The sequence below is a fragment of the Takifugu flavidus genome, chromosome 21 (genome assembly GCF_003711565.1).
Source record: "Takifugu flavidus isolate HTHZ2018 chromosome 21, ASM371156v2, whole genome shotgun sequence".
In the NCBI taxonomy this organism is placed as follows: Eukaryota; Metazoa; Chordata; class Actinopteri; order Tetraodontiformes; family Tetraodontidae; genus Takifugu; species Takifugu flavidus.
The window spans coordinates 1737884-1753704 of NC_079540.1; the positions used below are offsets into that span (position 1 = coordinate 1737884).

At 45.2% G+C, this 15821-nt stretch overlaps 2 protein-coding genes across 10 annotated transcripts in view; both read right to left on the reverse strand.

The window, feature by feature from the left end:
* Window positions 1-8156, reverse strand: part of LOC130518217 (ras/Rap GTPase-activating protein SynGAP-like) — a 26034-nt gene extending 17878 nt beyond the window's left edge. For 2 of the 9 annotated variants that reach the window (XM_057020650.1, XM_057020645.1), the window contains exons 1-5: window positions 6879-8156; window positions 5175-5278; window positions 574-662; window positions 435-500; window positions 176-297 (exon numbers count right to left, since the gene is read on the reverse strand). In XM_057020650.1, coding sequence (XP_056876630.1) covers window positions 176-297; window positions 435-500; window positions 574-662; window positions 5175-5274 — 377 coding nt within the window. In that variant the 5' untranslated portion in view covers window positions 5275-5278; window positions 6879-8156. The remainder of the gene's footprint in view (window positions 1-175; window positions 298-434; window positions 501-573; window positions 663-5174; window positions 5279-6878) is intronic. The other 7 variants (XM_057020646.1, XM_057020647.1, XM_057020648.1 and 4 more) reach the window with 7 other exon arrangements.
* A 4924-nt stretch (window positions 8157-13080) lies between these two features.
* vps72a (vacuolar protein sorting 72 homolog a) lies at window positions 13081-15589 on the reverse strand. The gene is made up of 6 exons (XM_057021258.1): window positions 15208-15589; window positions 14576-14728; window positions 14305-14425; window positions 14052-14228; window positions 13768-13912; window positions 13081-13653 (listed from the first exon to the last, which is right to left on the reverse strand). The coding sequence occupies exons 1-6, from the start codon at window positions 15322-15324 to the stop codon at window positions 13269-13271; spliced, it is 1098 nt and encodes a 365-aa protein (XP_056877238.1). The 5' UTR covers window positions 15325-15589; the 3' UTR covers window positions 13081-13268.
* Window positions 15590-15821: the final 232 nt, after the last annotated feature.

Consider the following 15821-nt stretch of genomic DNA (forward strand, 5'->3'; position numbering starts at 1 on the left):
ATCCATCCATCCATCCATCCATCCATCCTCCATCATCCATCCACCCACCACCCATCCATCATCCATCCATCCATCCACCCCCCACCCATCATCCATCCATCCATCCATCCCCATCCATCCATCCTCCATCCACCCATCCCCTCCATCCATCCATCCATCCATCCATCCATCCTACCTTTCTTGGTCGGCACTCCGGAACCGGGGCAAAATCATCTGCCTGAAGCTGCTCGTGCGGTCTAGTTTGGGTTGACTTTTGGCCCTCTTGATGGAGCCCTTCAGCCTTCGATTGAGAAAACTCTGAAGAGACAAAAATAAACAGGAAGTAGAGCGCGTCAGAGCGGAGCCACAGAAGACGACGGCATTAATCAGCAGACTCGGGATCAGTCATTGATTACATGTAAATGTGCAGCATTAATGAAACCTTCAGGTATCACCTTCAAGAGTAGGAATTTAGAGTTTTGGACAGGAACAACAAATGCTGCGTTGTTAGCTCTCTTCCTCTGTGAAAAGACATTTTAGCTTTAACACACACACACACACACACGGGGAGAGTGTGACAGATGTGCTGCTCACCGGCTGTCTGAACGGCTGTGGGGTGGCGTTGGGGGGGGTCTCCATGCTCGACTGTCTTACAGAGGCAAAACTTGCCCTGCGAGATTGGTCTACAAAGAGAGCACACACAGGAAGCCGTTAGCATCTTATTGTTTAGCCAACACAAGTGCACAATTCTATTTATTATTTACGTTACAGTGCCAATAATCTCCACATCGATGCATTTTAATCATGTGGCTTTACGACTACCATTAAATGTTCAAATGTGCACTCTAGAGTGAATATAAGGTTATAATTATGCAAATATTAATAAATGAGTGACAGTTTAAAGTTCAACTGACTCACACCTACTCTGGCAGCCAATTATTAAGAAAAAGGCTCTTAAAATAACCTTTTTTAAGTTATTTATTTTTGTTTTTAAATAAAACTAAAAAATGTCAAAACACCTGTGAAGAACTTTTAACATTTCAACAGAATTGGTTCATTAAAAGTATATTTTTTAAGAATATTTCAGACTTTAGACATGTGATGTCATAATACTTATAATGAAAGAATATATATTTTTTAAATTGTTACAGTTTGTGTCGTTACCGTGCAACTGTTCAAATCCCATTAAAGTGAAATAGCATTTAACATAAAAAGAACACAAATTTGAACACAAACAGGAATAAAGCACAGAAGAACAGTAAAAGCGGACGGCAAAGCGGTGCGGAAGTGTAATTTAGAGCCACTGGGAACCCAAGTGACACCTGAACTGGTGCGAGAACATATGGGATTCCATATATGTTTAGATATACTGTATAGTGGAAATGAGTGGGAGGTTTGATGAGTCATGTGGAAACTGTGTCTGACTTGTGCAAACTCTGGACTCTGCTGCTGCTGCCGGATCTATAAAAATATTGTCTGAGATGAATCAGTCAAACAGACCGATTTTATAAAATTTGAAAAGTTTGAAACGACGGTTGTGTGATTCGCCTGAAAGTGATCCAGATTTGTTCGACCCTGCTTGATATTCTCTGCGTTACGTAAAGGAACGAAGCACCTGATTAAATAAAAAGCCCTTTGCATCACATACTTCTGTATCTATACATGAAATCGAAACACCTCATTACCAGGCTTCCTTTTGCAGGAAAAACACTGCTTCAACTACAAAGTTTTTGTTGAAATTTGAGTGCACCCTAGTCTATATTTAAACCCTCCTGCCATTCAAAATCATCTATTTCCAACAGAGCTGGTTTTTTCCCCCTTAAGAGACACGATCATCCTATGATTTCTTCTCTCTTGAAGCCTTTAAATAGGCTACTCCTGAATCAAATGAATTGTTTGGTATCCATGGAAACAGCTCCAAGGGCTTCTACTTAAACTGTAGAAGACGCGGGTACAAAAACACACAAGAAAGACGATAAAAAGCAGAGTGAGGTGCTGCACTGCATAATTTCGGGGGCCCTTTTTTTAAGATTTGACGGTCACGATCCAACCCTTCGGCCCTGCCAAAGGTCGCGAGAAGGGCGACGACGCCGTGTGGCGGTTGAACTGGAGAAAAACACGACGGCATAAAACGCGTGGATGTGCTCAGATGGCCTATTCTGAATGTAAATTGCAGGAAGGATGGAGTACGTGGGCAGCAGCAGCCTCTAGCTAACTGTGATATGGAGAGAAAGACAGAAGACGAGTGAGTGAGTGTTGAAGGAGCTCACTGAACCTTTACCGACCAGCTCGCTATTTATACACACTGCAAACCAGTATGTTTAATAGATGCATACCAATAGACACGGAGGATGGTCCATGATGCGCTTTCAGTGCTAATGGCCGTTTATGTCGCCTATATATTTAATTTTCACAGTTACTCATGCATTCGCACATTTTGGTCTCCGACTGCAGCTGAACGGCCTCCGTGATCACACAATCGAAGGTTTATGCACAAAATCATTCCATTTAGAACAAATATCTGGTATAAATGCGATTCTGAGAAGAGACAAGTACTTAAGAATGAAAAACGGCTGCTGCACCACAAAGATTCAGTTATTACAGCTCTATTCCGACGACTCAGCGTTCCGGGTCGGACCTGTACCGCAAAAACAAAGTCACCTTGACATTTTTTACACCGTCAAGAGCACCATGGTCTCAACTCAAACCTAAACCTTCCACCCAAGTCTCAACCATCAAACTTTGTCACAAGGACCAGCCCAAATGTCCCCACTTTGCTAGATAAATGCTATTTAATTCTCCCTGTGTAGCATGTAAAAGAAGACAAACACATTCTTTATATCATGGCTCAATCATGGGATAATAAGGACCTCTGTTGAGTCACAAACAATCCTGCTGGGACGGATGTCGCCTTTATGTCATATGGAAGTCTCCATATTGCCACATTGTGAACCATATGTAGTATTAATGTCAACAAACACTGGGTCGGCACCAATGGGAATATACTATTTTACTAAGACCCACAATAGGTGAGTAAAAACATCATTATATGAAATAAAAAATTCCTAATCTTGGGTTAATTATTAAGGTTTTCATGGCAAATCATGGCTGAATTAGAGAAAACTGTCAGATAAACTCATAAAATCTTTATTTTTATTTTTTATTTCTTTCATGTGGTTGAAGTGTCATCTCTGTTTCCACGAGACTAAATAAAACGCCTCAACATCTCCGCAGATTTGAGACTTCTGCTGACAAACGTCCCCGTGGTTTTGCCCCACTGCGCCGAAAAAAAGCTCAATTTCTGAAAACAAAAAGGGCAGCTTAAATAACTAAAAGGAACAGACATCATCTCATTCTTTCGACTCCCTTTCTTTTTTATACTAGCTCTTCAATCCAGAAACGGCTAACCGCTAAAGAGCGCTGAGGCACAAATATCTGATCTGGCATCACAAATCCATCGCAGCCGTTGAGGAAAACTACAGAAGGTGGTTTTAAAACAGGACTCAGGAAGGTTTAATCACGCTCATGTGCAAGACACGATTTGACACCGAGGACGCTCAGCACACATCTGGAATTTAGAACCTCATCCCTCCCCATCCCAGGTGAACACCAGGGATGTGCTTAACGCGCTTTAGCGGCTATACGTTGAAGAAGAATCCTGACTCTCCTTCGTTGGTCGTGTTCTATGTTTAGCAACGTCCGTAATCAGACGTAAAATGCGGAGAAGAGGGAACAGCCGCAGGATTTGAAAGCGGAGGTGGGAGGAGGGGTCGAGGAGTGGAGGACAGCGTGGGAGTCAGGGAGCCACGGGAAAGAACCCAAGATCTGTTCAGGCGGGCAGATATTAAAAAAACAAAAAACATGGAGCCTTTCAATGATCTGTTTAGGACAAGAATTATTTGTCAAGATATAAGAGCAGCAACCGGAATAAAGAGTGAAATGTTGCTCTCCATCATGTGTGATTTCCAGCACTCACATTTCTGTGTGTGTGTGTGTGTGTGTGTGTGTGTGTGTGTGTGTGTTTGTGTGTGTTTGTGTGTGTGTGTGAGAGAGAGGGAGCCAAGGGGAGTGTGGCCTAGTTACCATAGGAACATGTTTGCAGCTCGTGCCCAGCTCACTGTCAAACTACCTTCATTTGTACTAATGCACTTGAAGGCATCATTGTGAGGTGCACTTTTAAAAAAGCAGAACCAAATTAAACAGCTGGATGGTGTGGTGGGAAAAAAAAGCCAAAACAATCAAGCAGTGAGTGTGAGCTCGCAGCAACTGTTCTGTAATTCTCTGCTTCAGATGTGCTGATGGGAGAACTGGAACAGGGACAGTAAACGTTACACTTAATCGTGATTGTGTTGATGCACAATTAATCTGACAGGTTGAGACTGTTAGGAAACAGCGAATCAAATCACAATTACTGAGTGCACTAAAAGATTTTGGAGAAACGGGCCGACATTTTAGCATAAATGGATCTGTATACATCAGATACAGTCCATTGGAAAGCTAAAAAAACAATACATTCTAATTATGAACTGATGCAATCAAGGATTCATTCATACTATTTGATAAGAAAGGAGATATTTATGTTTTTGCTCTTGTACCACCAGATTGTCATTAATTAAAGTGCTGTTATTATTTGTAATGTTAAACTTGTTTTGCATGTTTTGTGAGACGCGAGCCATATTTGTTGGCCGACGTGAAACGGCAGCAGATTCATTAATATGTATCAATTATGTTTTGTTTTAGAACGTATAAAAATAACCGCCGTCCTCTTGAACGGCCCAACAACAAACATGCAAGCTGTAAAATCCGCTAATAAAGCAACAAATCCCTTCTTTGTTTGTGCTAAACCAAACACCAAAATGGCCTGTTTAAAACACAACAACGTCCCTCATTGTTCAAAAAGATTGGAAAATAATTTGTCTCTCCATCCCTGGATGGTGTAAAAGGGGGGAGGAAGTAGAGTGGAAAGGAGGACAAGCACATCTGAGCCCTTAAACCCAGAATATTCCCAAATACCAGTCATGAGCGGAATTAGGTATAAAGACAGCAGAGGTGTCGGTGACTCTCGCAGGAAGCGGCCGGCTGAACATTTATAACACAGATATAACAGAACGTCTTTAACGGAGCACCACAGACTGGAGACGAGCTGGCGAAGGTGCAGCAGACAGAACAATCCACCGGGGGCCGAACGCACTCACTTGGGGTTAAAACTCCAGGTCCGCCACAGCAAACCTCCGCTTGACCAACCAAGCCAAACTGACTCTGATGTGGCAGCCACGACTTTGAGGATGTGTCCATGCAGCTATATGGCACAAATACAGGTGTTGTTTTGTCTTTAGTCACAAGAGCAATGCACAAAACAGGGAACACGGCATGGAAATAAGGAAACACATCAGCAAACGCCGCGGCTCAGTACATAATAGCACATGAGAGCTGCGGTTCATCATCGCTGTTGCCCTTTATGGCCTAAATGTCAGGACGCTGCTTAACCACAAGCTGTTACGATGATTTATTGATAAGCATCCCAACGGACACAGGGGCGTTTCATTTCTGTGTTGTTATTTGTTTTCTTTTTTCCCCCCGATTGGACTTTTAGAAACCAGGGCGGGAAAATGGCAACGATTACTGGGAATCGCTCAGCTTATCTTGTCGCACGCAACCAGCCGAATTAGCCGAGAAGCGGTCTCGGCTGCATAAAATGCTAAATCTACGGTGGCTGGCCCTCCTATGGGAGCAGATACTGAGGAGGAGGAGGAGGAGAGGAGGAGGAGGAGGAGGAGGAGGAGGAGGAGGAGGAGGAGGAGGAGGAGGAGGAGGAGAAGGTTTGCTGGGCTAATATAAAAGAAAACACTACTGCAAGAAGGAATTGTTGTTGTAGACTGACAGAGTGACCTCCAGGCATTAAAAAAAACAACCCAATTGCGCAGGATGAAATTAAGATGCAGACAAATTCAAAGCTGCAGCAAAAGGAGCTCAGTGACAGGAGTTTCCGCTTCTTTTTCAGTGGGAGAACATTTAAACAGCCTGTGCCCGTCCTTGGCAGAGAGCCTGAGCCCCCGCCATGTGCTGTAATGAAGATGACTGAAGAGCGGCGGAATTGGTGTTGGGAGCGCAATCAAGTCCTTGTGAGCTGTCAGGCCCAGAGACAACTGGGACAAAGCGGGTCCTGATCATCAGCAGGACCCAAAAAATGACCTCACGGGATACACACAGACCAGAATCGATCGAGTCAGTCAGGGGCCCTTTCAGTTCAATGTTGACACTAAAACTGCAAAAGAAAACCTCTTCTCCTCTTGTCAGAGCAGATGTTCCGTGTGCGGCGCCTACCCACAGTTAATTAGCATCCTGCAGGTATCTGTGAAGCCGGAGGAATGTCCGGAGAGTCCGTTCCTCTGGAGCGGAACGACCCGTAAACCTCTGTGCCATTGGCGTGGAGCTAATGTACATAGTGCACATGTCCTGCACCTGGACAGGGAAGCTGGAAAGTTTGAACTAAAATTAGATGCAAACTACTGGCACATCTGGGGCGTCACGGCGTAAAGAAACGGGACGCTTCTGATCCTCCACGACATGTCAATCACCCACTGAGCCAGTGGTTTGTGGACCAGGAAGCAGGGGCCTGGCGTCAGATGAGACTCCCCTCAGTTGCTAGCTTCTCTTGCCAAATCAGGCGACGTTGTTTTAAATCACGAGACGATTCCCAAAATGCAGCTGTGCGCTGATGTGCAACTCCTATCGGAAGAGCTGATCTGGAAGCACCAACAATCAGAACCTAACTGTGATCATTTGAGCTGTGAAATCCAGCAACTGAGCGGAAGTTGACCCCGGACATCACATATTACACTAGTACAACCAAAAACGAAAGCCAACTGTATGTCTGATGAGCATCCATTGACACTTACCCAAAATCACAGGACTTCCTGGTGTCAAAATCTTGAGCTTAATTACATCTGTGGATGCACTCTGAACGCGGCCGGCTTTCAGGGCACTTAGGAAGGTGCTGAGGTTCCAAGTTTACTTGCCCGTCTTACGGAACGAAGGTAGAACCAGTTTGTGCAGACCTGAGAGACAGTTTCCAAATAAAAGAAGAAGAAGAAAGGCCAGTGCTGTCCTCTCTGAGAGACAGTTGTGGATTAATCATGGGTGCCAATCTTGTTGTGTTCAACGTGGGGAGCTCCTCCTCCTCTCACCTGTGCTGCGAGCGCGTCCATACATGCCTCTGTCAGGTGTGAAAAGCTTTGGAGATGTGCGTGAAGGTGGCTGTCACGGGGGGACCAGTCACCTCCAGATCAGTCCATCACTGGTGCTTCCCTGCCAGCAGCAGCTCTGTCGTGCAGCTCGACGGCTCTCCTCTGCTTCTCCTCCCTCTCTTCTCCCTCCGCTGCCTCTCCTCCAACTCTATTGCAATCTAGGAACTGAGATGTGATCCCAATGCTGCTTCGTCGGTAATAATGACCATTACTTCCCAGGACGGCTTTTGTCATCTTAATTGTTTGTTCTGGGTACATGTGACTTCAAACAGCCCTGCGTCGTCCTGTTACCTCGGAATAAGATCAGCTCCCGGCGCCGCGTCTGCTTTTAACGACCCACGGAGCCAATTAGTGAATCATTTTTCACTACTTTTCACTCCACGGAGAGAAACACGACACGTCACGGATTCTGCACGGTCACAAATGCATTGTGCACATTGATCATGCCTTTTCTGGACAACGAATTTGGTACAATTAGCAAAATAAGCCCGTGAGTTCTGAGCACCACAATCCTATTCTGCACAATTTGCGCACCGAACCCCCAAGAGCGTAAACATCCCAGCATATATTTACAGGCAAAATCCAGAGGATCTGTGCATTTCTCTGGCTTCTTGCTGTGGATATTTTATCTTGAAAGACGCCCAGTTCACCCTGCGCGGCGCAACGATGTCCACATAATCCACAGATTCGCAGCAAGAGCGATGCGGGTGCACGTTTGACGCTGGCTCCTTTGCGCGCTTGCGGTCCGAACCGTATTAAATTCACGGGCGACTCACAGAAATCGGAGAAATCTCTCCCTGGAGGGCGGAGATAGTGCGTGAGACGGACAGAAAACCGAAACCCACGCCCCCAACGCTGGGCAAGCCCGCCCCGCGTTCTCCGGGAGCGAGATCCGGAGTTGCGCGTCCGCGGTGAACGCGGACCCCCGCTGCGCCCGGTGGGCTGTGGGGAAAGTTGATCCAAGTTCCTTGAAAGTGCAGAGAGAGCTTTGTGTGCCAGGTAGGAGCGGGAGGGACGCTGCAGCCTGGGAGGGGACAGAACAAGTGAAGGATCGGTGGGACCACCATCCATTAATCAATTAACATTCCAACGATTCCCTTTGAAGTATTCCACAAAACAGCCTGTGCTGCTTTTGTTTAACCACGTGATCTCCTCTGAATCTGTCACGGATCCACAAGAAGAGGCAACCGTGAAATGTTGGTTCCCTTTGGGTCATTCCTTAATCCTCGTGTTGATTCCCAAACCCACGGAGAATTTACAGCCGTAATCCCCATGACAACCACGACAACCATCAGTCTGATCCTCGAACATAAACACAATTAGTCTGAAGTTACTCCGGCTGCAGTTTACTTTACCAAATAAAGAGTTTTAACTGAAGACAAAAGCAGGAAGTTTGTGGATTTGCTCCCATTTGTGCGTACATGTAATACGGATAATAGAGAATACATGTAAAACACACAAATTACCCACATTTAGCCTCTAAACTCTTTATTATTTGATGCAAGATGGATTCTGAGGGGGTTTATGGATCCTCTCTGCTGGTGGCGATGCATCTTGCTCAGTTAGCTCATCTCACCTTTAAGAATTCAAACAATCTTTACAGTTAGATCTCATTCCAAGGAGCAATCTGTCCTCATCTAAGCAGACACGTGGGACTGTAGGGCTTCATCAGTGGGCAGGCTGGGGTTTATTTGTCCCTCGCAGCCACAGGAGGTCAGAAATCTGTGACTCGTTTAGCTTTAATAGAGCGTAATCACATTTAATTTGACTAATTTTTTTTGGCGAAACATTGCACAAAACTCGTCCCGGACCAGAGGAGGGAATAACTGTTGTTCTGCTCCGGAGCTCCTCTTGAAACATTTTTAGCTGCTGTAAACCCTTACATAAACGCGCATTTGCTAATTGGCGAATGCCAAATGTGTCAAAGATCATTTCGTGGGCATACATCAAGGAGGCGTTATATAAATCCCAGATAAAGGTGTAACCCAGTTATTTATTTTTATCCTCCGCTTCCATTTTGAAGACATTGTGGGTTGGTGGTACACTGCATATGAATTTGCCGTGAGTAATAATAACCTTTGTGCCGCGGTAATCCTCTGAATCATCAAAGCCGTCTGCAATAAAGCAAATTAGTTTAACATTTATTTGTCAAGAACTGGTCGGCGCCTTTGGGTTGCGTCGAAAAGACAAGAGGCAGAAATAAATGGACGGAACCAAGCGGCCAGCAGCAGGCGAGCGATGCTGCTGGACGTCAGAGACTAATGTGGTAACCTGGAACCTTCCGAAATAGACGAAAACTCACAAACTGGAAATGACACATCCTTGTTCTTTCACTGCTCGCGCACGCACGCACGCTCGCGCACGCACGCAGGCACACATGGACACAAGCGCATCGCCATGGAAACTGATAAAAGAAGAGCTGGCCTGTAAATGGAAGTGATTGACAAAGTGAGGAAGAAATGGGCCGGTCGGCAGGAAGCTGGTGGGATTTGAAGGATCTGGCACCTCACTTGTCTGTGGCATCACAAATGGACCCAAAGGACGTGCCTGGAGGACAGACCTCCATTAACCCCCCCCCAAACACTCAATGAACCACGGGCAGTGTGGGAACGGTGCGGGTGCATTTTGGGGGGAAGATGACACACACACGCGCACACACACACACACACACCAGAACACAAACTAAAACGTCCAGGCAGAGCCGGTATGAAGGAATGAAAAGTTCCACGGATGTTGCAGATAGCAGAAGAGAGAGGGCGGGCAGGAGAGGGGAGAGGACAAGGGAAGGAGTACAGCACAGTAACCACCTACACTCGTCTCCATGGCAACTACCACACTAGAACAAGTGATAACGCAGTTCCCCTCTCTTCCTATTCTGAAAACTGGTCGTTTGGTACATATGTGCTGTGCAGTATGTGGGAGACGAGGCTTTAAATGTGAGGCTGCAGATGATGAAGATGAGGATGAGGATGATGATGATAAAATCTGAACACACTGCTGGCTGCAAATCTAAAAAAACACCCGTCTCTCCGCTGGAGACCTGGCCTGACAGTGAATTCGCTGCCATCGCTGCTGCTCTGAGGGATAAGTTGTTATTTTAAAATTACATTTTTTTGTGGCCTTCCCTTGCTGGCACATAGGAAGCTTTAGGCTGAAATGAATCCCCCCCCCCCCCCCCCCCCCCCCCCCCCATCTCACACACACACACACACACACACACACACAACCTTTTTTTTTGTAAAATCTTACTCCTGTTGCTGCCAACATGAATGCAAATTAGCATCACAGCAATTTCTCCCCTCTGCAACCTCCATCCCGCCTGGCAGACAGCAGCGAGCTGGACGGTGTGAGCGACAGTCGGTGTAACTGTGAGCTGAATGAGATTCCTGAAACACGGAACAAGCACGCGGAACTGTTCCTGGCTCCTTGTCTCTGCTGCACCCACCTCTCCTTTATTTAGCCACACTTTCATGGCATTCTGGACTCATTTCTGCAAACCTGCTTGTGCCAGAGCAGCGTGGCGTTACCAGTGCAATGTCACCACGTCTGTAACACAACACACACACACACACACACACACACACACACACACACACCACACACCACACACACCACACACACCACACACACACACACACGCAGACACACAGATGATTTTTTTTTTTTTTTAAGAAAAAGGCTCTTTTTAATGATCACAGCAGCTGGCGGGTGTGGAGAAAAAGAATCTTCAAATTAAGCTGGAATCTGTTGTGCTTCAGCGATTGGGTTATTTATGTCACACAACAAAGACCCGGTTGACTGTCTTTGCGGGATGTTCAGCTCAGCGTCGTCAGGACATCATAGGGAACAGGAGGAGGAAATCTGCCCGAGCGCAACGTGACATTTTTGGCAGCGCCGTCAAAAGCAGAATTGTGGGAGCTGTCATGCAAAAGGTTAAAAAAAAAAAAAAACCTGCTTGGACCATCTGCTGAGGGCTGAACTGACACACTCGGCAGGATTTTGCGCATCACAACAACAAAGGTGGCCTCGGGTCAGGCTCGGTCTCATTTACGGTGCTCCCGACGTACCCAAGCATCATTTGTGCCCTTGAAATTGTGATTTTTTTGTTTTGTGGTCCCCTTGTGGGCTTTTATGTAACACAGACGGATTTAAGATGGTCAAAGGCTGCAGGGTATTTTGCAAGCAGCACGGCTCCTCCTCAGCGAGGAGGGGGTCAAAGGTGTCCACAGCGGTCAGGCACTTTGTAACACTGAAAGTCAATTTGCTGTTGTGTTGTGGATGCCTCTGAGAAAAATGCAGATATTGTAAGATTAGAATGATCCACAAAGCTGGAAAACAACAAATGTGTTTGAAATCATTATTATTAAACCTCAATATCTGATCTTAAGTCAACTTTCATTTGATTCAGTCAACTTCTGGAATTCAGTTAACTGCATTGTTTAAAAATGAGATAGAGCTCTAAGCAGATGAGAGGTGAGAGAAAGAGAAATCTAATTTAGGAGCACTATTCATCAACAGTGACCTGAGGGATGCAGAAATACATGATTAAGGATGGCCAGGAAGAAGGTGGAGGATATTAAAGAGTTGGAAACAACAGTTTGGAGGGAGAAAGAGGGGAAGGAAAGCAGTGGAGGTGTGGAAGAAGGTGTCAGGTGTGATATTTCCACAGTACCACTGAGGAAAAGACAGGAAGCAGAAGTCCAGGTCGCAGCTAAAAATGTTGAGGTTGTCTTTGGGAGCGATGAGGATCAGGAATGAGGACGTCACAGGCACATTAGATCACCTGGATCTAGAGTCAGAGGGTCCCGACTGAGATGTTTGGGACATGTACTGAGGATAGACAGCGCGGTTGTTGCTAGAGCGATGCTCAGGAAGGAACTGCCAGGCCTCAGAGCTGAGGTAGTAATGGATGAGGCGGGAGAGGACATGAAGGTGGTTGGTGCGAAGGACAGTTATGTGAAGAGGATTGAGTGATTCGCTCTGGCGTCCCCAAGGAAAGCATCCGGGATTTGTAATTGTGGTTAAAATTAATTTGCCTGTTACTGACACAAGGAAGGGGGGGGGGGGGTATTAATGCTGCCGCTTTGCAATATATTAACAAAGGATGGAAGAAAGTCTGCATTAGTGAGAAGGATGTGGAAATAGTCCCATCTTACAGGTTCCTGGGAGTTCAGCTGGACAATAAACTGGAGTGGTCCACGAACACCGATGCTGTCTACAAGAAGACCATGAGCAGACTCTATTTCCTCAGGAGACTCAGGTCCTTCAGTGTTTGCAGCAGGATGCTCCACATGTTCTACCAGTCTGTCATGGCTAGCACCATCTTCTTTGCTGCAGTGTGCTGGGGTGCAGGCATTAAAGCAAAGGATGCCAACAGACTCAACAAACTCATTAAAAAGGCAGGGTCTGTTGTTGGCTGTAGACTTGATAACTTGGACGAGGTGGTGAGGGACAGGATGGTGTTGAAACTGCGGACAATCATGGACAGTCCCTCCCACCCCCTCCATAACACAGTGGACAAACTGAGGAGCAGCTTCAGCAGCAGACTCCTGCAGCCTCGCTGCTCTAAGGAACGGGACGGGAAGTCATTCCTGCTGTCCGCTATCAGACTGTATAACTCATCCTAACCCAGCCAATAACAATAACTGTGTAATGTTTATGTTGTAATCTTATTTCTATTTGATTCTATATTTATGTATATATGCTTATAACGTTCTAATCGTATCTGTATTTATTTATTCTGTTTCTATACTTTGTATAGGCTGCTATATCCCCGTAATTTCCTCACGGGGATGAATAAAGTACATCTTAATCTTAATCTTAATCTTAAGAATGGGATGGAACTACCACGGAACCATGTGTGAAATATTTATTTTGTTGAGAAACGTTATTCTGTCAGTAAAAATTGGGAACAATCGACTAAATGTACAAAACTTTACAGGATATTTTCCCGCGCCTCACAATAACATTATGTTATTCAACCAGTTGTGAAAATAAAAAAATACATTAAAAAAAACCCAAAACCTATTTACATCATTATTTTCAAGCAGTGCCCTGTTTTGCCATCATTTTCATGCGGGCCCCTTTTGCTGATGAGGAATCGAGTCCTGTGGCAGCTCCAGGAGTGTTTGGGAAGCCGTGTGCAGCCACGTATTTACGGTAAGCTTCTCGGATGATGCGGAAGGCTCGTGCGTTAGCATAAGGTATGTCTGTGACCGGATCTCTGTACAGTGCGATCTTATGCGTGACGGGACAAATCTCCTGGACGGGCAGCTGAGGGCTCGGCTGCCCCTTGTATGAAAAGGCCACCTTGAAAGCTTCGTCGTCGCTGAATGTGATGTAAGTACGGGAGCACAGGCCTCCTGCGGGATGCTGGGAAGGCGTGGTGGGATTCTGTTGCGCAGTTTGAGGCACGTCCTGATCCAACCTTTGGAAAAGAGTAAAAATGACACTAATCATTAAGGGAAACCGCAGCAATAACAGCAGCAAGCCTCCACTAAACTTAACACCAGATCATTATCATCGTGCAGGTAACACCCACCCTTCAACATCCACGTTTTCTTCTTTTAGGACCGAGTGAGAGACGATCGGCATCAGGACCGAATGATAACGGACAGTTGGTCCATCAAATCGACGCTTCTTTTGGACTTGTTTCTTCTTGTCGGCCTCCAAGCGCTCATAGTTCTCTACACACAGGAGAGAAGAGTGAGCAGAAGCATCCATACAGAAGAATTATACTGCATATACTGTAAATTAATTAGTCAGCAACTACTATTACTGAGAAAATTCCAGCATGGAAATCAAAATTCTCCGAGACGTTCTCACCTAAAGATCTAATGTTGGCCTCGGCTGTTATTTTTGCCTCGGCAAGCAGCTCTTCCTGCGTGAGGGGCCGGTCACGATGAGCACCCCTGCGCCGCCGAGGGGCATCCTGACGCTCTTGTAAGCGGAGGTTAGTTTTTCTGGTATGTTCGCTGGTGGACTGTCGCACAGACTTTCGGGCTAAAGAACGGAAGAGGTGACAAAAACCTTAGTCACAGATCCCAAATGTTCAGAGGCGTGAGTTGAGAAATCTTACGCTCTGCAAAATCGTGGAATTCTTGCGGAATCCTCCTCTTTAGCTCCACTTTAGTTTTCTCTGTCTTTTTCTGCTCTTCGAAGGGTTTTTTAGGTTTGGGTTTTGCCACCTTTATAGGTTCCTTGGATCAAGCAAAAGACAAAAAGACAATGCGCAGTTTTATACGAGTACAACCAACAAGCCAAAACAACAAAATGGGGTTGGAAAGGGCTCCACATTATAAAAATTTGCTTTATTAATGTAATGTCTTGATTCAAAATCCAACAGCCACCTTATACGCTTTAGTGACAACACGGCCTTTCCTTCGAGGTGCATCCTCTTCCTGGTCACTATCTGGTTCGTCTCCCTCGTCTATGTCAAAGTCGCTGTCCACCTCATCCTCTGTATCCGAGTGGTCGCCATGATACTCGTCGTCCCCAGATTCCTAGACAGGGCAGAAAATTCCTTTATTATAAACTATGAAGCTGTTTTCATCCAGCAATGACCTGCTAGTAACTTGTGACAAAGGAAATGGGTAAGAAATTGAAATGTAATTATTTTTGCTGGGACGCTCCTCTTATAGGTTCTCTTTTTTGTTGCTGAAAAGCAGGAGTCTGTTTGTCATCTACGAGGAAGTTTTAATATATAACAATATTAATACTAACACAAGTTGCCTAGATGAAATTACTATCGTACTGTTTAACAGAAGCATCTTTATTCACATGAGAAATCAATGACAAGTGTTTCCTTCTGAGCTGTAACCACACATTATAGTGATTATTAACACAAAACTGAGCTTATTTAATATGTCCATCATATTATTTTAATACTTTATCCCAAAGGCTTGATCATTGTCTGCTGAACCAATCCAGACTGGGAGCTGACCCATTCGCTTTGTATTCATGTTGATTGTTGGTAACTCACATCGTTAAAACCTCCGTAAGTGGTCTTGTAGAATTCATCCTCCTCTTCGGCATCTAACAATTTAGACATGCGATTTCCCGCAGTCTTTCTGGGTTCGCGTCCAACTGCAAGACTCATAGTTGTTGTTTCACAGCGCTTATCCGCGCTAATAGTTAGCTAGCTAGCTCCTAATAATTAACCGATAGGTTACTGGGGACTGTGGTATCGATGCAATAATCTGCCTTGAAACTATTATCTTTGCCTATCGCTAGAAAATTATTTACAATTATGTTTTCATTCAGATTATGACGTAAAAAGATGTCTACTTCAACTAAACACAGGTGATTGCTAAGACGCCGAGCAGCTTGCAACAACATCCGGAAACGGTGCCATATTCTTCTTCTTCTGCTACCTTCCAGCAGCTTATAGGGCATTACTGCCCCCTGCTGGTCAGCCTCGTTATTACTCTTAGCGGTCTCATGGGCACTTCTTGCCCTCCTTACCGCAGATGTGAAAAATAAAGTCACAAAGATTTTCGGCAGAGATTTGACAAGTTCTATTTACCATTTTTTTCGTAGAATCTGTCACCTTTTAACTCAAAGTAACACAGAGCAAACAAAGCATTTCTGAACACT